General features: G+C 53.4%; 2 protein-coding genes across 5 annotated transcripts in view; both read left to right on the forward strand.

The window, feature by feature from the left end:
* APBA1 (amyloid beta precursor protein binding family A member 1) overlaps nt 1-3,976 on the forward strand; it is a 197,023-nt gene extending 193,047 nt beyond the window's left edge. For all 4 annotated transcript variants that reach the window (XM_038527133.1, XM_038527131.1, XM_038527132.1 and 1 more), the window contains exon 13: nt 173-3,976. In XM_038527133.1, coding sequence (XP_038383061.1) covers nt 173-244 — 72 coding nt within the window. In that variant the 3' untranslated portion in view covers nt 245-3,976. The remainder of the gene's footprint in view (nt 1-172) is intronic.
* Nucleotides 3,977-11,171: 7,195 nt separating this feature from the next.
* Nucleotides 11,172-16,766, forward strand: LOC102155525. The gene is made up of 3 exons (XM_038527136.1): nt 11,172-12,416; nt 12,999-13,080; nt 14,175-16,766. Exons 1-3 carry the CDS (start codon nt 12,331-12,333, stop codon nt 14,745-14,747), a joined length of 741 nt encoding a protein of 246 aa, XP_038383064.1. The 5' UTR covers nt 11,172-12,330; the 3' UTR covers nt 14,748-16,766.
* The last annotated feature ends 4,752 nt before the right edge of the window (nt 16,767-21,518 follow it).

Here is a 21,518-nt window from a genome sequence, read left to right on the forward strand (position 1 = left end):
GTCCCTGGGGGCCACCGGGGTCAGGTCCCTGGTGGTGGCCGGTGGGGAAAGTCTTCAAACCGGGGGCCTCCCCCTGTTGGTTAGAAGCGGTGCCCCCCCAGGGCCATGGGCTCAGCGCCCACACGGCCCCCACCCCAGCCCCAGGCCCACTGACGTGCCCTCCTGCCCTCAGATCCACATGAAGACGATGCCGGCTGCCATGTACAGACTGCTGACGGCCCAGGAGCAGCCCGTTTACATCTGAGGCCGCGACCCGCCTGGCGGCTTGCATGGAGGACTGTCCTCACTCGTGGTGTGTTTCTCGTGCTGCATCTGTGTGCCCACTGAGACATTTCCCTCTCACGCCCAGCACCGGTTCGACACAGAAAGAGAATCCACAGACCTCTTTGCTCTTTCTCTCTCCAGTTTGCTTTTTTTTTTTTTTTCTGTAATGCCAGGGAAGTTTCCTACGCAGTGCCCTGAGGATAGGCAGCAGCCACCCCCACTAGGTATCTGCCCAGCCCAGGACCATCCTGAAGGGCCCTCGGGGGTCCCCAGGGGGGCCGTCACTGCTCCCAGGGAGCCCCCCCTTCCCAAGAGGAGCCGGCCTCTTAGGAAGCACCCCTTGGGGCAGGGACAGAGCTGCCTCAGTGGTGCCGACCCTGGTCCTGGCGCTGCTCCTTCGGTCACCGTGTGGGAAGGTGGTGTCTCCGCAGGTGACACCCGCTGCGTCTTTAAGGGTTACCCTGCCCACCGACTTGGGGCGCCACACATCTCCGCCCAGAATTTCTGAGCCAACCTTTTGCCTCTTCTATAGCTAGTTTTAGTTTCGACACGATTGTGTTTTTTAACGTGAGCCTTCTCCCCCATGGGTCGAAGGGGAGCTGCCTGGGCCCGGGCAGCGTCTCACGGCAGAGAGCTCAGCGCCTCCCGGGGCGGCCTCCCCGGGCCGCCGCCCCCAGGTTACCCACCATCAGATAAACAGGGGCAGGTCCTCCCTCCCTCCCTGCCCGCCGCACACGTACGTACACGGTCTCTCCTGTGCGTGTAGCTCACCCTCGCCTCCTCCCACCACCGGTGAGGCACACAGAGCCCCTGGAAACCCCACATGGCCTCTCCGTGAGGCCCTCCCCCGGCAGGTGAGGCCTGCAGGGGCTGCCCCGTCCCGAGAGAGATGCCCCCCTCGGGGGCTGAGGCCTGGCTCCGCGGGCACCACCGCAGCCGCGGCTCAGGGAGCGCAGGGGGCCTCCCCTCGTGCCCCCCACTCCGCATACGTGCTGGGAGTCTGGGAAGGCCGGACTGGTGCCCTTTGAGGAAGAGGGTGCAGGTGCTGTCAGGGCTTCCCGGCCCCAGGCAGGCCCAGCTTTCTTCTCTGCTCAGGGTCACTGAGGCAGGATGTGACATCTGAGAGGCCAGAAGAGTAAGCCACGAAACTAAGCCGGCAGGAATGACCTCACACTATGCCTAAGAATCCCCGAGTGCGTCCTGGAGACGTCATCTTGCTGCCTCGCGGGTCTGGGCGAGCTCTGGCTTGGGTGGCGTGGCGCCTTACGTGTTTCCATCAGGTGCCTCATGTCACAGGTTGTGTCTTGGTTCAGCACAGGTGTTTTCGTGATATTATTCTGAGCCACTTTTCACTTCTCCTGGGTCCAAAGAGCATTTTGTTTTCGTGTGGGCGGGGACGGGTTGGTTTGGTTTGTTTTGTTTCGTTTCATGACCTCAGCAGAGACGGGGCAAGAGAAACTAATATATTTTGTGATATTAATATAGTCCCTGCTCTCTGCACCGGGGATATTTATGTTGTGTGTCTGTGGAAATAGGCATTCGGCGAGCACATGTTGGCTAGTGTGTCTGTAGGTGTGGAATGGAGGGACTCCGGGGAGAAGGAAAGGGAGCGTAGGAAGATGGGAAGCGGAGGCCGCGCCCGAGCACCGTGCCTGCGGCCACCTCCCTGGGATCCCTGTGCCTCCTGTTTGCCGCTGAGAGTCAGGAGAGCCGCATGTTCCAAACAAGCCCTAAGGGACGGGGGTTGCTGCTCCCCGAACGAATGTCCTCTCGGGGGCGGCGGGGGCGTGGACAGTCCGGGACCCCTGGACTTTCTTTTCAAGGATGCTCAGCCCCACGGCCAGCCCACCGCAGCAGCCAGAATCACGGCCTCTGGATCTCAGTTACCAAACCACAGGGTGTCTGACAATATAAAGAACTAAAGAGTCAGGCCCCGGTCCTTCCTCTGCCAAAAAGAACGGGTAAAAGAGTGGGAACAAAGCATTATTGGTGTATTTTCGGCATCAGGAGCCTTGGAAAATCATGGGAGGGGGGCGCAGGCCTGTCTGCTGTCGGGGGGCCGCTCACGCCGCCTGCCCAGCGCCTGGACGGAGGCCTGTCCACGACGGTCCAGCAGACGGGAGCTCCGCTGGCACGTCCCTGTGCAGCCCCCCGCCCCCCAACGTCGTTGCAATGAAGCATCTTCACCCAAAGGACGGGAGAGAGAGCACAGGTGGCACAAAAACTTTGGAACGTTTGACAAGTCCCGGAAAAGCCAGTGTGTAAGCTCCCCCCACCCCCGAAGACCAGCATCCTTTAGCGTCACAGTGAGGTGGTTTACCCACCGCGCACCTTCTGTGAATGAACGCGGCTGCGCACACCCAGACAGCGCGTGTGCCCGGAGCTCCTACAGGTTTGCCTGGCTGTGGAGTCTGTTCGTTGCCCTGCTCCCATCTGATGGAGGGAGTGACCCCCCCCTTTGGTGAACCAAGGAGGCAGGATCTTAAGTGTCAGTAACTCCGTTTTGGAAAATCCCGTGGGACGTGGTGGCCTCCTTCCCTCTGACACCCCGATATATATAGTTATATATGTAAATATCTGAATACCCCCGATAACGGGGAAGACCATGTACAGAGCAGCCTTCCCAAACGGGGCCCAGGCAAAAAGCCACTCTTGCTGCTTGGCTGGGACATGCTGGTGACTCAGCTTTGGGGACAGATTCTCAGGTGCGCCTACCCGTCCTGGTCCAGCCGGGATGCTCCAGAGCGCATCCTGTCTCTGCCTTCTCACCTGGGAGCATTTCAGGGAGCCACCATCAGCCTTGGGTTCACGAGAGGAGGAGGCCCGCCCCCCAGAGACCAAGACCTGGAGTCCGCTCCCTCCCCTGAGCTGTCCCCACGGGGCTTGGAGCACCCGCCCCCCCGCCCCCCACGGGACCCCGGCCTCCGAGCCTCTGCGCGCAGGCCTGCGTCTGGACATTGCCCACCAACACCGGCCTCGGAGAGTCCCAGAGTAACCTACTACCTCCCCCATCGCCCCTGCCGCCCCCAAGGCCCCCGCCCCCCGTTCGCACTCAACACCCCCCACCATCCGCACCCTGAAAACCCACCCACGAGCCCTTCTCGGGTCCCGCGGCCCAGTGGTGTGGCTGTTACCAATGTTTACAACCAAGGGCCACCTCCTTTTAGATATGTTTACTCTCCCACGTCCAAGGCCGCTTGCTGGTTTTGAGTTTCGTGTCCATTTGCTCCTTCCCTGGTTCGGGCCAACTGGAGCACACGACCTGACTCCTGGCACCCTCCCCCGACCCCCTCCATCAAGGCAGTGCGTGAGGACCACGTGGGAAGGAAATTTCTTGTACATATTCAGCACAGTCCCTAGAGTATGAACTTGTACTATTGTTCTGTAAAGAGGGTGAAATAGAGCTTATTGTAAAGCTTGGGACAAGTAGAGTATTGTATTTGTAACAATATCGTTCTTTGTATACACAAAACTCAATGATCTCTCTATATAAATATAAATTATATAAATAAAATATATATACACGTGAGCCTGGAATGTTGGCGCCACACACCCACTGAATGTAGCTCCTCTGCGAGTCCCCGGCCCGTCCCCCCTCCCCCCCGCTGTACTGTTTTGGGGGTTGTGATGTATTCGGTCTGTTTTCTTCCTTTAATTGAACGCTAATGTCTGTAAGAGTTGCTGCACAATAAACAAAAACATCACCTCTTGGCCCCGGCCAGGTGTCCTGTCGTTTCAGGGAAGGGACGGGAGGGACCGTGGGTAGGGGAAAGATTGTGTCCCTCACCTGTCCCCCCCACTCCTAACCATGCGCAAGCCACCTCCTGGTCCTTCTCTAGGGCCTGCTTGCTGCCTGGAGCCCAGGCGTCTTCTGAAGGGGTGCGTCCCGTGACCCCCACCGGCTGGGTCCCCTGTGACCGCTGATACTGCAGCACACGAGGAGGAAGGTCCCAGCGGTCCCCTGTTGTCACCAGCACCAGGTGGGAGCGGTGGGCGGGCGGGCGTGCACCTCTCAGCAACCCCCCGGGGGTGTGCTGTGGGTGGTGTGTGCCCCCCCAGGTGGCACCCCAGGCCATCCCCTCTCTGCTTGAGCGCCCCTGCAACTGCAGAATTAGAGAAATCCACGCACCCACCCCGCCACACACACAGCTCCATTCTAGTCCTCTAACTCCCCCTTACACGGCGAGCTCCTGCTTACTGAGCCCCTCCGAGCTTGCCATCCATCTCGCGGGGACTGTGTGAGGGTCAGCTAAGGCTCCAAAGCCTTTCGGGACGAGCACGGCTCACGCAGGGCACGGGAGTACTGGCCCCTGTCGCCTTTTAAGGCCCTGTCTCAAAGGGACCCTCCTCACAACTTCTTCTTTTTTGATGGCATGAAGGGGAATGGGATTGTGGAATGCCTCGGCCCCAAGTGAACCTAAGACTTGGCAGCCCTGGAGATGCTGACCTGCAGCCTGCCCACATGTGTGCCCTGTCCCCTTTCCCCACGAAGGCAACTCCAGACAGGGGAAAAGTGAAGCCATTGGACCAGTACAAATCATTTTCTGCGAGCACGGAGTTTGTACAGATGTTTGACTTCCAAGCACCAACAGCTGCTCAGCAAAGGGTGTAGGGACTGGCTGTCTCTGTTGCACTGTGGAGGGCTGTTTGCCAGCCATCACCTGAATGCCCCCACTGATACATCCCTCTGTCCTGGTGCTGCCACGGCATCGCCAGCCCTCTGGGGCCCTGCAGAAGACACCTGCCAGGAACCAGCACACCTCGTTGCGTAGGATCCTCTTGCCACCTTCTTGGAGTTACTCCCTGCCCGTTGTCATACAGAGAAAAGCAGGACTCCAGGTGGAGAATAAGGCTGGGCCTGATGAAACACTAGTGGAGCCACAGTTCCAAATGCAGACAGGTGCCCTAGAGAGGAAAAGATGTGGCAGGCGGGATGTATTTCCTCCAGAGTTTGAGACCCTGAAAAACAACAGGTGGCATCTGGTGTGCTGTTCTTGAGTTTTAGTTCAGGATTAGTTGGGTTTCAGCCTGGATTTTGGAAGAGAGGAAATGTTACCAAAGTTCCCTTGGGCTTTAGGGCGAGACCTTGCTAAGTGAACGTGAGTGGGAAAACTTGTTTTAAAAAGGCAGATTCCAGGGTCCCACCCTCTGAGGATTCTGATGTATTGGGGCCTAAGCTGGGACATAGGAGCCTGTCTTCTCAGGCCCCCACCCCCACACACACACCTGATGCGGCTCAGGCTGTCCTGGAAGTTGCTTTAAAGGGCTGTGCCATTCCTTCTTTACCTGCCTCCCCCGACCCCCAAATTAAATTGCAGCTGTTTGTGTTGTTTTATATTTTCTATATTTCCTTGGTTCTTGAAAAAGGAATGATAGAAATAAAGTTATTTGCTTTAGGAAAAAAAAAACATGCACCCCCGGACTGCACGAGCAGCAGCCGCAGCTCAGGAGGTTCCCCAGAGATGCTGGCAGTGTCTCTGCTCAGTTCAGGTGGCCCGAGGACCCCTGAAGCTCCAGCTTGGCTGGCAGAGCATTATAAATTGATGTATTTTATTTCATCCCACAAATGCATATTTTACTTCCTGGTAAAAAACAACAACAACAACAAAAAAAAAACCTTCTGGAATGTCAATGCATAAATTTTTAAAAGTTAAAAATACGACTCCCCTACAAATACAGAATGAACACATAGCAAAGATTTATTAACTCATTATGACAAAGTGAGAATAATAATAAAGCTGCTCCAAAGAGCATTTTGAGGTACCAAGTGTCTACAGACATTTAAAAAGGAATGTTAGAATAAAATGGCCAGGCGAGCGACTCTAAGTGGCCCGTGTCCTTTAAGGCACCACAACCATAATCCTTGGGTTATCTTGTCTACCAAGCGGCAACCATTCGTCTGTCTAGCTGGGGGCAAGAGGGTGGGTAGCTGGATGGTGATCAGAGCTGTCAGAGAAGTAAAGTGTGTTTGAAAAGAGCACCCACATTCATACCAGCTTTCCTCCTCACAGGAGTGGGAGCAACCCAAGCATCTACCAACAGACGAATGAATAATCAAAATAGGAGAGAGGGGGAATATTATGCAGCCTTGAAAAGGAAGCAAATTGTCACAGGCTACAACATGGATGGAGTTTGAAGACGTTATGCTAAGTGACATAAACCAGTCTCGAAAGGACATCTACTGTGTGACTTTAATGAGAAAGCTAGAGCAGTCAGATCACAGAGAGAGAAAAAAGAACGCTGGCTGCCAGGGCCGGGGGAGGGGAGAAGAGGGATCCATCATTCAGTGGATCCATGATTTCAGTTTGGGAAGACGGAAAAAGCCCTGGGGATGGATGGTGGACAGGGTTGTACAACAGCGTGAATGTACTTAATGCCACAGGACTTTAAACTGAAAGGTGGTTAAAGCAGTAAAATTTTGTTAGGCATATTTTACCACAGTGTTTCTATTAAAAATAAAGCATGGGATGGGTATGGGAGTTTTTTTTATATGGGATGGCTAGGAAAGGCCTCACTGCGAGGGAATGTGGGAGGTCCCGGCGGATGTGTAAGGGGTGAGCGTCCCAAGCTGAAGGGACAGCACACACAAAGGCCCTGAGGCCAGATCTTGCAGGGAGCGCGGGAGGCAGGGTAGGAGGCCAGCGTGGCTAGCGACGAGCTGGAGATGAACTCCGCCAGGTAGGGTGACGCCGGCAGATGTAGGGTGTTGTTAGCACTCTGGCGCTCCCTGCAAACACACACACACACACACACACACACACACACACACACACACGCCCAGCTCACGCTCATTCCCTGAAACCACCCCTTTTCAATAGGGAACCAACTTGGCAGGGGCTGGCATCTGGCGCCATCTGGTGGCATCACATGCGAACTAATCCCCGCGACCACCTGCGCTACCACACGGGTGAGCGAGTGAGGAATCTCAGCCACTTCCCAGGCCCTTCTCCAGACCAGGAGTGGGACTTGCTAGAAGCCACACAGTGAGTCGTCACTCCCTGGGAGCTGCTGGGGGAGGGACGGGGGGCCTCGTCTCCCCCCTGGCCAGGACTGGATTGCCTGGAGACACTGGGGAGCAGAGTGCTGTGACCTTGGCCTTGGGCCACCTGCAGAGTCTTGGCGAGGGCCGAAGAGCACAGCCAGCTGCTGGTTCCCCATGCCTTCTGCTAGGCTGCAGGGCTGAGGGCAGCCCTGCGCCGGGTGGGACGCACAGCCTTGCTGCCGCCTGGAGCTCCTCACCCGGAGCCCACTGCCCGATCTGCTCCTGTGGGTAATCTTAACCAGCCGCCTGACCACATCGCAGCCCTCTTTCTCCTCCAATTCATAGTCTCTGATGAGCAAGGGCCAAATTTTTCTCAGCTTTCTAGTCAGGGCAGCTCATAATTAGAAAAGTCACGGACAGGGATTCAAAGTATAACCAGGTATTATATTGGTTATAGTCTCTCTGTGCCATCCTGGGCAAGTTAATTAACCAACCTGGGCAACTACTTCTCCAGCTGTCACAGGCACAGCTCGTCCCCCTTAAGAGGAAAGACGTGCCCTTGAAGCATCTCACATGTACAACAGAGGCGGTCGTGATGTGCAAAGTCCAGAACTAGTCCTGGAGTGTTAGGGAACTCTTCTCAGAGGAAGGGATGTCTCTGGGGGGTTTTGAAGATAGCGTAGGAGTTTTCCAGGTCCCACAGCAGGGGAAGCATATTCCAGGCCGAGGAATAGGAACCTGAAAAAATATGACGAGAGGATCGAATAGCACTTGGTCCTCCGGAAGCATCGAGTGCTGGCTCTCCACCATGTCCACTTAGCTAAGCCGGAACCTGGTTTTCCAGATTCACTTTCCTGTAAGATTCTACATTCGGGTCGTTCACAAGGGAAGTTTGAGTGACATCTGGACGGCAGACAGAAACATCAGCCAAGACCTGCTGAGGGTCAGTCAGCAGCTGGGCGCTGCTGGGGGCACAGACCATCCAGCAGCATCTCCATTTCTGAGACCTGGACCAGGTACGTGTGCAGCAGCTCCTCTGACAAGTCACCACGTCACTGAGCTGGGAAGTGCAGGTGACACACTCAGTGCCACTCTGCGTCCACCCCTGCCCGCCCCAGCCCCCGTTCACATCCACTCTCCTTTACAGCAGGCAGCCCCGCAGAGCCAGAGGCGCAGGCCTCCCTGGGCTCCCTCCGCAGCTCCCAAGCCACACGCCGTCCGGTCCCCACAGTGTCTGGGGCACATCACTCGTGGTGACCAAACCCGAACAGACGGAGAAGGAAACATAAGAGTGAAGCAGCTCCGTCTGGGGCTGATTGCAGAACATTCTGGAAGGCCTGCTAAACAGCTTCGACTCTTCCCCTGCAGCCCCCTCCAGCCCCTGGTGCACCCCCACTCCTGGAGTCTGTAGACGAGAGCGTGTCCAGCTCCACGACGAGTTTGCTCTCGGGAAGAGCTGGGGCGCAGACACGCTGCTCCAGCCCCGGGTCCGTGGAGGGCACGGCCGTGAACCTCCCGCCCTCCACCCCGGACACACCTGGTCCTCACAGCCATCGGCCAGGGCAAGTGAGGCTCAGAGGCGCAGGTGGAGACGCGGCCCCAGGACACACAGCGGCGAAATAGCAGGGGGTGTCCCGGCCCTGGCCTCATCACAAGAGGAAACCAGAAGGAACGTGGGCGCCCTCACCCGCCGGGGTGGGCCAATAGGGCGACCACCCCACGACCCCCAAACTCCCTCCCTGCCTCCAGACTGGCTGGAGCTCCTCGCCTGTCAGGAACAGGGTTGCCGAGGAAGCCGTGGGTGCTCCTGACTTCCAGGGTCCCCAACCTCCATCGGACCCCGGATGCCGCAGGGCTTCAGAGGACATGGGGCGCCCGGCTCCCGGCGGGGGCGGGGTGGGGGCCCCCCAGGCCGGGCCTGCCGCAGCCAGCTCGCCTTCACCCTCCAGAACCCGCGGCCCGAGTTTCGGACTTTTGTCGTTACACAGGGTCATGGGTAAAATGAACGGCCTCACTCCCATACAAAGGTGACCAGTAACCCGAGCCTCGGCCACCACCTCGCTGCGTCCACCCGGCCGCGCCCGCGCCCCGAGGACCCGCAGCTCCCCGTCCCCGCGGTGGCCCCGGGGACCTGGCGCTGCCAGCCTGCCCCCTGCCCGCGCCGTGGCGGGAGCACCTGACACCCCGGACCAGAGCAAACGTGACTCCTCGTCCCGTCAATTATCTGCAAGTGGCGGAGCAAACGTGACTCTAAATTAAACCTGAAACGTTTCGGGGACTGCAGCCACTGCCCAGCGCCTCGCAGGGAAACCGAGGAAAGCGCCACAGCCAACCAGCCGGCGGCCGATCTGGCCAAGAAGTCACTCTCCTCTTCCACCAACAAGGCCGCTGCGACACACACTCTGGTCATTTCGCTTTTGTCTTGACATGAAAACGGCAGCCGAACTGAAGCCAGCGCTGCACTGCGGGCCCGGAGGTGAGGGCCGCCCGCCCACTGCGCAGTGGCCGTACCTGCCTCGGCCCGACCCGCTCTGGGTGCCCAGTCGGGAGCCCTGGCGAGGGGAGCTGGCAGGAAACCGAGCCCCGCTGCGGCTGCAGGGGCGGCCCTGCGTGGGGGGGTCCGTGGGAGCAAGCCATTTATTATCTGCACATCGTGGGCTACGCATCCCTCATGCAAGTTAATTTATACTGTACTTGTGGGGTGCGGAGGGGGTTCATTCTTCCCCCCGAGAGCTGGTGGTTGACCCCTGCCCAGCGTCACTGCTCTGGGCCAGTTCTTCAGGCGGCTTGGGCCGTCCCCAGGCTCACTTGTGGGGACCCGGCCTGCAAATCTTTATTTAAAAAATTAAGAGTGTTCTCGTGGCCCATTTGGGAGCAGACACGTCAAAGTGTCAACGAGTCTTGTGGGGTATGTGTCGTGGCACAGGGGGCTCTGGTGAGGGGAGGGATGCATCTGGGCAACAGCTGAGGGTCCCTCCGGCGCTGGCCCGGGGGGCTGGGGGCTCAGATCAGGCTCCCGCGGCTCCCCGAGGCCTGCAACCCCAGGACAGACGCGGTTCACGGTCAACAAGGCCCATCTTTCTATCCACCGCCCTGCCCGACGTGGCCCCCGGAAGCCCCCCACAGCCCGCATCTCCTAGTGACTTTCCGAGGCAAGGCCCTCCCCACTCACCAGGGCTGGGGGGCACCAGCCAGGCCCACTGGCCGTCCCCCTGGGACTGACGTTCTGTGGGCACGTTGGACAGTTCGTCACAGGGCGGGGGTCACCTGTGTTTTACTGAGAAGCAAACTGCCCCCAGGCGTCAGCAGTTTGCCCAAAGTACCAGAAGCGTGATGTCCCCGTGGTCCCGCCTGGCGCTTGCCCCGCAGACGCAGCGCCTTCCCTCGGCCCCGGAGGAGCAGCGTGGCCGCAGGCACCCAGGTACCTGGAACGCCAAACAGGATGCTCGTCACAAGATGTCACCTGCGGGGGTCGGGGGGGGGGGGTGCAGCCACCTGGGAGTGGGGCCCAGGAGCAGGATGCGAGGGGCGCCGTTGGCCTTGGCCGGGAAAGGTCAGCTGCACGCGGGGCCCACAGGAGTGGGCCATCTGTCCTGCGTCTCACTTTTCCGGGAAGAAGGACCCTAGGGACTGCCCCAGTGCCCCCCGCCCGAGCTGCTGGCTCCAGCCTGCGGGGGAGGGGGTGCGGAGACCGAGGGTGCCCAGGCCGCCCTCTGCCGCGGGCCCCGGCTCCCTCCCCACCGGACTCCCCTCCCGCACCCAGGCGTTCGGGAAGCGGCTTCATCTCCTGGTTGTCCTCACCTGGAAAGTGGAGGCGCCGACGCTAGCTGAGCTTGGCGGGGGGGCGGGGGGGGGGGGGGGGGGGGGGGGGGGGTGGTGCTCCGAAGAGGGAGAGAAAGCAGCCGAAGTGCTCAGCTCAGCTCCTGGCCGCCGAAGCTTCCGTGGGGGACGGCCGCGGCCGTTGTCTCAGCAACGGACACTGAGGGGGCCCCGAGTGACACCCTGAGGCCCTGCCTCAAGGGGACCGTGTGTCTCCGCGGGGCCTCCCCAGCCTGACGGGTGCGCCCACGTGTGATGTTGTGCAGCCACCTGCTGGGCGGGATGGGAACCGAGCGACTCCGCCTTAAAGGCCTTAAAACTGGTTTCTGCTCTTCCAGGGAAATGCGTCTGAGCACTTGGCCCGGGGTAGGGTCACTCCCCACGGATTGTTCAGGGCCTCTGTTACGCAGATTTTTTTTTAAGATTTTGTTTATTTATTTGACACAGAGAGAGAAAGAGAGCACAAGCAGGGGGAGCGGCAGGCAGAGGGAGAGGGAGAAGCACGCTCCCCACGGAGACGGGACTCGATCCCAGGACCCCAGGATCATGACCTGAGCCAAAGGCAGACGCCTCACCGACGGAGCCCCCAAATTTCTCTTTAGTAAAAAAGAAAATAGCCCGTTGATGTTACCTTGGCTTACGTATAGTAGGTAAGGGAGGGTCGGGGGAGACCAAACCCTTCCCATTCTGAGGCTTGGCTCAAGTGACTTTCAGAAAAAGGTGGATTAGGTGGAGAAAAGGTATTGAGTTGGGGCCTGGAGGTGAAAGAGGATCTCCACTGATGCCACCCCAATTCCAGAACCTTCCATCCTGTGTAGAAGCGCTCACTGGCCTGGATTCCAGGGGTCCCCACCAATCTGGCCAGGAGGTGGTATGTCTCAGGGACTCCACAGCTCTGCTCCACAGCTCTGGATGCCCAGGGAGCCCCAAGAGCAGCTCACCCCAGCGAGGTGGTGACATCAGCCCAAGGGCAGCTTCTCAGTGGATGCTGGATCCTGACGCCTGAACCTCCACGGCCAGTGCCTGCAGTTCCCCAACCAGAAGGAGCGGCCAGGGCACGGCCCTGGAGCAGGCGCTCCGTGGACGATACTTCCATGCACCCTCGGTCCACAGAGCACCGGTGACCCCATCCATCCTCCCCTTTCTCAGAGTCCCTGCTTCTGGAACCCACTGCCACCCCAATCTCCAAGCCACGAAGAGTGACATTGTTCCTAAAAACAAAGAAACCAACCAACAAATACATCACGTGGAAATGGAGACGTTAAATGAACCAAGAGAATTTACCATTGTCAGAGGTCCAGCCATCCGGTGCCTCTGACTACACAATGGCAAATCTGATGATCTTTGTAGAGTAAGTGGAACTTCTGGGTTCTTTATTTAGATTACGGTGATTCAGTCAGCAAGCATTCACTTAGTATTAATCCTGTGCCAGGGGCCGGGGAGGCCACAGTGAACAAAACAAAACCTCTGCCCTCCTGCAATTTATAGTCCAATGGAAGAGACAAAAACCAAACAACTTACATAAGTAAAAATACATAGTTACACTAAGTTAGGATGTGTGCTAGGGATAAATATTAAGCAATGAAAGGATGGGAGTGCCAGAGGATTGCAGTTTTGGGGAGCATGGCCAGAAAAGGCCTCACGGAGAAGGAAACATGTGAGTGGGCAAAACACAGAGATTTCAAAAAGCATTCCAAGCAAGGAGATGGCAGGTGCAAAGGCCCTGGGGCATGTTCAGAAACAATGAGGCAGCCGGAGGAGAGGGTGGGAGGAAGGGAGAGGGTAAGACCACCAAGTCAGAGGTAATCCTAGGGTAGGTACATGGGGGTGCTGTAAGGTACTCAAAGGATTCTGGCTTTTATTCTGAGCCAGGTGGCAGCCATCGAAAGGTTTTGAGCAGAGGAGGAAACTGATCCGATTTATGTTTTAATAGGATTGCTCTGGCTGCTGCCAAGGAGAAGCGAGCAAGGAAGCAATACACATCTTTGACTCTTGCCTCTCTCTTCCACATCCAGGTAGCCCCAGAGTTTTGACAATCCTGTCTCCAAAGAACTTAGTCCTCCAGAGCAGGTTCTCAGGGCTGCCCTTCTCAATCGTGCTAGGCGAGCCTGTATTTAAAATCCATATTTAGGGAGGGTGGCTCAGTGGTTGAGTGTCTGCCTTCGGCTCAGGGTGTGATCCCACGGTCCTGGGATCGAGTCCCACATCAGGCTCCCTGCAGGGAGCCTGCTTCTCCCTCTGCCTCGGTGTCTCTCATGAATAAATAAATAAAATCTTTAAAAAATTAAATAAATTTTAAAAATCCATGTTTAATCTTTATACGTAAGCCATTTTTCTGATTACAAAAGGGTTGCATATTCCTGTGAGGTTTTTCAAAAAAATTTAGAAAAGTAGGAAAAGGGAAAGGGCAATCACAGATATTCTCAGTGCCTAGAGAGAATCATGAACATTTTGCTGCGTTTCCGCCCATTGTGCATTGTGTGCTGCGCTATAGTTCCTAGATCCTTTTTGTTTCTGTTTTACTTGACATTATATTGTAAACTCCTCCTCGTGTCATTCAGAATGCCTTTGAAGACATTCTTTACTGGCTACACATTGTTCTATCACACACACCACCTGAAAACCTTTTAACATAAAATTTAACTCCTCTGTTTGCTGGGCATGAGGCTTCTTTCAACTTTTCCTCGCTGTTTTTCTATTGTACTGCGATCATTAATTTTTGTTTTATTTTTTAAGATTTATTTACTTATTCATGAGAGAGAGGCAGAAACACAGGCAGAGGGAGAAGCAGGCTCCCCATGGGGAGCCCGATGTGGGACTCGATCCCCGGACCGGGAATCACGACCTGAGCCAAAGGCAGACACTCAACCCTGAGCCACCCAGGCGTCCCATTATCTTTATTATTAACTCCTACCCTGATAGTATTAGCAAAAACATCTCAACGGGGTGGGGGGATCCGCATTTTCAGTTTTTTTCCACTGCAACCCATGCTGGATGGGGCCTGTGGGCTCTTCCCGGGGCTTTTTCCATCAAATCCAACCACCCAGCCTGGCATTGCAGGGTCTCTACAAGCCTGCTTCTAACTCTCATCCTGCCTCATCTCCTGCAGCTCCTCCCTGCTTCTGGAACCAACGGCCTTCAAAACACAGCCTCCCCCCCGCCCCGCAGCAGGACTTCGTCGTCTGCCTGTAACGCCGGCCACCCCATTCCTGCCCATGCAGATCCCGCACGGTCCTCCGCGGCCCTACCCCGCATGACTGGCTCACTGCCCTGTGAGGCCTCCAGTACTTGTCACCCATGTTGCCCGGCAGGCCGTGCCATGTGGGCGGGAACTGCGTCCGGCTTGCTCACTTGTCTACCCAGCATGCCCAGCATGGGGCCTGGCACACGGTATACAGCACACAGTGTGCTCAGAGTGGTCACCAGTTGGCTCCGTTGTGTTCAGTCAGCGACACCGCCTCTTGAGCTGCATCTGAATCTGACCGTGTCTCAGGACTTCTCCTGCGTCCTCCTTAGAACAAGCCACCACCGTTTCCACTCTGTGGGTAACTACAGCAGCCTCCTGCCCTCTGTTCTCTCTTCTCTCTTCCTCCTCCACCACCCAGCAGCCAGAATATTTCAGGAACACATGCCAAGACCACTCTGGCCCCAGGGCCTTTGCCCTTGCTGTGTCCTCTCCTAGTGGCCACGTGGCTCATCTCCTCTCAGTCAGGTCTCTGTTGAAATGTCACCTCAGCAGAGAGGATTTCTCTGAGCACATCTGATACAATGCAGCATGGCCTCGTCTGTTCATTCTGCTTGGAGCAGCAACACCTGTCACCTCCTGTCCTTTCATTGTGCTTTATTTCTCTTCATAGTTCTTATTACTGTTGCTGTTATTTTAGTCATTTCTTTATTATCTGGCTCCTCACACTCAAATATAAGCCCCAGTAGCACAAGGATGGCATGTGTTTGGTCACTGCTCCATCCCAGGTCCCGGAGCTGCACCCAATATCTAGTTGTCATTGGTTAGTATTTGCTGAGTGAGTGAATGATGCATCAATGAAGGTGAGCTTTTCTCTCTATCCCACAGGATGAGGAGAGGCTTAGATCTCCAGGGAGAGCAAGGAGTGGATTCTGGAGGAGGATCTCAGTCTAAGCAAAAACCCCAGGGGGGCCCTGGGTGGCTCAGTGGTTGAGCTTCTGCCTATGGCTCAGGTCATGATCCCAGGGTCCTGGGATTGAGGCCTGCATCGGGCTCCCAACAGGGAGCCTGCTTGTCCCTCTGCCGGTGACTCTGCTTCTGTGTGTCTCTCATGAATAAATATAATATTTAAAGAAAAAATAACCCTGGGAGAAGTCCCGTGGCAGAGCTAAAGTCTGAAGGCTTCCTATACACACAACAGTACTGTGGTGGTTTTAAAAACACATCCACATATTTTGGGGTACGCCTCCCTTCAATAGGTGCAGCTTACTTCCCCTCCTGAGGGTGCAGGCTGGACTTACTGGCTTCTAACAAACGGAAGTGGTGGAATGGCACCTCCAAGGTATGATAGAAGAAGCCTGTGGCTTCCCTCTGAGGGGTCTCTGTGTAGTTTTTCTCCATCTCTCAGATCACACTCTATGGGGGAAGCTGGCTGCCATGCCGTGAGCATCCCCATGGATGGGTCTACACAGTAAGCAACTAAAGTCTCCAGGTGATAGCCAATGATGAATAGAAGCCTGTCCACAGCCACGTGAGTGGGCCTGGAAGCAGATCCTGCGGTCCTGGATGAGTCTGCCGCTCTAGCTGACTGTTTGACAGCAACCTCATGACCAACCCAAAGCCGGAACCATCCAGCCAAGCTGCTCCCAGGTTCCTGATGCTCAGTGCCTATGATGTAGTAACTATGTATTGTTTTTTTGTTTTCGTTTTTGTTTTTAAAGATTTATTTATTTATTCATTCAGAGAGAGAGAGAGAGAGAGGCAGAGACACAGGCAGAGGGAGAAGCAAGCCCCATGCAAGAAGCCCGATGCGGGACTTGATCCTCGGTCTCCAGAATCACGCCCTGGGCTGCAGGTGGCGCTAAACTGCTGCGCCACTGGGGCTGCCCTACTACGTATTGTTTGAGGGTCATTTGTTCCACAGCAAGAGATGACTGATACAGTCCGTCAGCGTGCTTTGCTCAGTCCCATGCCATAGGTAATGCTGTATCATTGGTGGCTGTGATACCAGTTCCTAAACTGGCTGCTGTTGGAGCAGGTGGGAAGAGCACATGGCCAGTCCCTTCTGGGCACCAACAATGTGGTTGGTGTGTGTAGTGAGATATAGGCTTCTGGGCTGGACTCGGCGAGATTTAATCTCACCGACTGTGTGATCCGAAGCAAGTATTTTAACATTTCAGAAACTCCTTTTAATCACTTATAAAATGGTAACAGTAAAGCAATCAGGCATGTGGTAAAGATTACAGAGATTAATTCCGCCCACTGCTCAGCACAAGCTCTGCATACTGCTACAGCTCATTCTCTTTGCCGTTCTTTTTTCTTGCTACTCACGTGGCAAGTCTTCCCTGACTACTAACTCATCTCAAAATTCCAACTACAAAAATCATTCATGAATCTCAAGCCTTATTTTTATTTTTTTATTATTTACTTATTCTTTTAGAGAGGGAGGTGGGGGAGGGGCAGAGGAAGAGAGAGAATCTTTTAAAAAAATAAAAAGATTTCATTTATTTATTTGTGAGAGAGAGAATAGAGGGAGAGGGAGAAGCAAACCCCATGGAGCAGGGAGCCCGATGTGAGACTTGATCCCAGGACCCTGGGATCATGACCTGAGCTGAAGGCAGATGCTTATCCCACTGAGCCACTTTGGTGTCCCTCAAGCCTTATTTTTAAACAGGTGGATTTACTGTGATGGTAGTAAAATTCAAGTGTGATGGCCCCTCACTTACATGTACCCCTTTCAAGGCCTTGTACCTAGTTTCATATTCTTAATTTTGTATTCTTTTCCCTTAAGAGAGGTCTCTAATCACAATAAAAATATATCACACTCTATAGAATGCAAGTAAAGTAGTAAATAAGAAAAATCAGGGGTGCCTGGGTGGCTCAGTTGGTGGGCATCTGCCTTCAGCTCCAGTCATGGTCTGAGGATCCTGAGATGGAGCCCCGCATCAGGCTCCCCACTCAGTGGGGAGTCTGCTTCTCCCTCTCCCTCTGTCTCTCCCCTTGCTTGTGCTCTCTCTCTCTCCCAAATAAATCAATAAAAATCTTTAAAAGAAAAATCATTGTACTAAATACATTTCTCAATAAAAATAATAAAATGAATTCAATTTCCAGCTCAAAGCACTTTAAAAAGAACAAAGTAAACCAAAAGAAAGCATAAAAAATAATAAAGATAAAAGCAGAAATGAGAGAATAGAGAAACAATAGACGTAACTAACAAGCAAAATTCTGTTTTTTAAAAAACTTAACAAACTTAACAAATCATTAGCTAACTTGATCAAGATAAATAGGAGAGAACACAAATACCACAAAATAAAAGATGTCAAGAGGGAAATAACTATTGCAACAGAAGGAAAATTTACAAGTGTAAGAGACAACTTCACAAGACTTCTTTTTTTTTTTTTTTTTTTTTTTTTTTTTTTTTTTTTTTTTTTTAAATTTTTATTTATTTATTATTTATGATAGTCACAGAGAGAGAGAGAGGCAGAGACATAGGCAGAGGGAGAAGCAGGCTCCATGCACCGGGAGCCCGACGTGGGATTCGATCCCGGGTCTCCAGGATCGCGCCCTGGGCCAAAGGCAGGCGCCAAACCACTGCGCCACCCAGGGATCCCCTTGCAAATAAATCTGGAAAAACATGTCAAATGGATGATTTCCAAGGAAAATTAAAATTACCCAAATTGACCACCATTAGAGTTAGAAAATTTTAATGGACCAATTCCATTTAAGAAATGGAGAAATTTATTAAGGAACCAGCCTACACAGAAGCACCAGACTTTCCACAACAAAATCTACCACACCTTCAAAGATCAGATAATTCAATGCTCTTAAAATATTCCACAGCATTGAAAAGAAAGGAAAACTTCTTGTTCTATGACACAGATATAACACTGATAGCTAAACAAGAAGCAATACAGATAAATATATAGACCAGTATCATTCATAAGTATCCCTGTAAAATTTCTAAATGTTAGCAACAATGAGTCTAACATCACATTAAGAAAATAATACATCAAGAATAAGTGGTATTTGTTCAAGAATGCAGTGTTGGGTCACTTTTACAAATCCATTAAAACCATAGTCCACATTAATAAACCTATGGCCAAAAAAATCATGATTATCTCCATAAATGCTGAGGATAATTCAATATCTCTTCACAGAAGAAGAAAAAGAAGAAGAAAAAACACCCAAGAACTTAGAGAACTTGTGGTACTTTCTTAACATGATGGAATCATCCTAAAGCTAATATTTAATAGGAAAGCATTGGAGGCATTTCCTCTAAGATCAGGAACAAAGCAAGGATGTTCACTATCTCCACTACTCTTTGACACTGTACTAGAGATACAGGCCAGTGCAATTAGACAAGGGAAATCAAGTTGAACCATAAGAACAAGTGAAGTGCGAAGGTTTTCTTATGAAGATTACCTGAACTGAGTTAATTTGACAGCTCTTAAAGGGCTCCCAATAAATGTTGGTCATTATTACCATTTTTAAGTGATACATCGGCGTTAATGTTACAGTCACTTAAGAGTTCCTGCGACTTGTTTCCTTTACCTTCTCAGAGTTCCATGCTGTGGCAGTCCAGGGAAAAATAAGCTGTCTGTGATGACAGAAGGCAGAAGACATAAGTCAAGGTCTTGTATTTTGGCATTTTCAGGTTCTGTGATATTCAGCAAATGAACTAACCTCTCTGGATGGTGGGCTCCTCATTTATAAAATAAAGAGGCAAGCCTCTGTCCTTGACACCTCTGATATTGTAGTTTATGATTTATTGTTGAAAACCCACTTGCCTCCACTAAGCAGTGGGAGAAACAGCTCCTGTCAAAAGCAAAAATAATTCCAGCAACTCTCCTTGCTTGGATCCTTTCCTGCCAGATATGTGTCCCCACTCTCACTATGAAATGCTCCCTTAGCTCCTTCTGAATTTATGTTCAGTATCTAAAGACACTGGAAAATCTCCATACACCTGGGACCTACAGCCACTTTTTCAGAGAGAAAAGAACTATGATTCACCCAGAACTTTGGCCCTAGCTCTCTTGTTAGGGCAAAACACAAAAGATCTTGCCGGCTAGTGGAATGAAAGGAAGATTCCTACCAAGACAATGACATGCCTGAGGCCAGGGACACAGTGTGGCAAGAGGCTCTCACTCAGAAAAGGAACCCATCAGATTCTGACAAAGACTCTGTCCTTGGCCAAACTTAAATTGGCTCCTCTGAGTCCTCTTTCTGAGGACTCAGGCTCCAACCTTTCTGACCAGGCTCCAACCTTGGCCTGATCGGTCTTTTTTTTTTTTTTTTTTTATGATTTATTTATTTATTTATTCATGATAGACAAAGAGAGAGAGGCAGAGACACAGGCAAAAGGAGAAGCAGGCTCCACGCTGGGAGCCTGACGCAGGACTTGATGCCGAGACCCCAGGATCACACCCTGGGCCAAAGGCAGGCACCAAACTGCTGAGCCACCCGGGGATCCTCGTTGGTCTGGTTTTAACAGGAATCCTGCGGGGTCTGTTGAGCCAAAATCCCACCCACCTTCGGGATCTGATCACTCTGGCCTGCCTGCAGAAGAGTCCTATTGAGTTGGTCTAGCAAGCAACTCCCGCCCCTGCCCTTATGTCTCCTCTTGTCATCTTCCAGCCACTGACCCATGTCCCTGCAGTCTACTGCATTTCTTCTTGACATCTTCCCTACCAACCTCATCAGGTATCACAAATACTGTTGACCACCTGATGCCACAAGCCCAGGGCTGCCGAGCATCACCCTGAGGCATCCCCAGCCAGGACTGTTTCACAATCTAGGATGAAGGATCCCTTCAAACCATTCTGATAGATCAGGCCCCAGCACCTTTGGTCTTCCACGTTGCCCAAAAAAGAGAATCCAGCTCGTCCTGCCCCTGGAGGCCGGGGAACAGTTCAGCAGCAGCCAAGAGAAATGTCACTTTGCACTTAGTATTCATCTACTTCTCTGGTCTGACCCCCTCTCCCGCTCAGCAGTCCTTCCTGAGCACCTGGCCGGCTGCCTGTACTCTGTGGCTCAGTCAACACCTGCTGAATAAGCGTGGGGATGAAGGCTCCTGCGGAGAGAGAAAAATGCAGGAAACATGGTGCTCTCTGGCCCCAGACTTGGCTTCCCTTGCCGCAGCTCCACATAAACAAAGATGCCCTTGTCTGAGCCTCTCCCTCACCCCCCCTGCTTTATTCTGCATCCTCCTGTTTGGGTGGTGGGGGTGGGGCGGGATGGAGATGTACTCCTTTGTTCTGTTTCCCCGAAATTGCTGGGTGGAGACCAGAGCTACCTCCTTTCTCTGCCAGTTCTCCCAATCCCTGGGGGACCTGCCAAAGCCCTTCTGTGCCCGGGGCTGCCTCTGCTCTCAAGTACCCTCAGACACACGTGGGTGCAGAGGGAAGGGGTCTGCCTGTCTTCCCAACTCCCAGGCTTCTTTGGTGTCCCCAGGACGGAGCACCCAGAATGGACTCAAGCCCGAAATGACCCCAGGAAACCAGGTCTAGAGTCGGAACGCACACACACACTGCTCAGAGTTGAGGCCAGAGACCTGAGGCCGAGGACCCTTTGTTCCTGGTCCCTGAGGAGAGCAAGCTCTGGAAATGCAGCCTGCTGGTGTGAGATGCTGGGGGCGGGGAGGGGGCAGGCTGTGCCTGGGTGGGGGTGGGCACTGTGAGAAACCCCTGTACTTTCTGTCCAAGTTTGCTGTAAACCTCAAACTGCTCTAAAAAATAAAGCTTTTTTAATACAAGGGGTTGGGGTTGCATTTTGTATGTCTTCTTTTTTTTTAAAGGGAAATTTTTAAAAAAGATTTTATTTATTAGAGACAGAGAGAGAGAGAAAGAGAGAGGCAGAGACACAGGCAGAGGGACAAGCAGGCTTCATGCAGGAAGCCCGATGTGGGACTGGATCCCGAGTCTCCAGGATCATGCCCTGGGCTGAAGGCAGTGCTAAACCGCTGAGCCACCTGGGCTGCCCAGTATGTCTTTTTTTTTTTTTTATTACTATTATTTCATTTTCCTGGTAATCAGTGCTATGGACTGAATGCTTATGTCCCGCAAAAATCCATATGTCGAGGAGACGCTAGGGTGGCTCAGTGGTTGAGCATCTGCTTTTGGCTCCAGGTTATGATCCCAGGGTCCTGGGATTGAGTCCCCGCAGGGAGCCTGCTTCTCCCTCTGCCTGTGTCTCTGCCTCTCTCTCTTTCCTCTCTGTCTCTCATGAATAAATTAAAATATTTAAAAAAAAAATTCATCTGTTGCAGCCCTA

The sequence above is a fragment of the Canis lupus genome, chromosome 1 (assembly GCF_011100685.1).
Source record: "Canis lupus familiaris isolate Mischka breed German Shepherd chromosome 1, alternate assembly UU_Cfam_GSD_1.0, whole genome shotgun sequence".
Taxonomy (NCBI): domain Eukaryota; kingdom Metazoa; phylum Chordata; class Mammalia; order Carnivora; family Canidae; genus Canis; species Canis lupus.

Bases quoted from the DNA above. Each gene is read 5' to 3' on its own strand.
- LOC102155525 (XM_038527136.1), top strand. From the start codon at position 12,331: ATGAACCAAGAGAATTTACCATTGTCAGAGGTCCAGCCATCCGGTGCC. The intron at 12,417-12,998 runs GTAAGTGGAACT...ATGTTTTAATAG, and splicing joins AATCTGATGATCTTTGTAGA to GATTGCTCTGGCTGCTGCCA. The intron at 13,081-14,174 runs GTAGCCCCAGAG...CATCTCCTGCAG, and splicing joins CCTCTCTCTTCCACATCCAG to CTCCTCCCTGCTTCTGGAAC.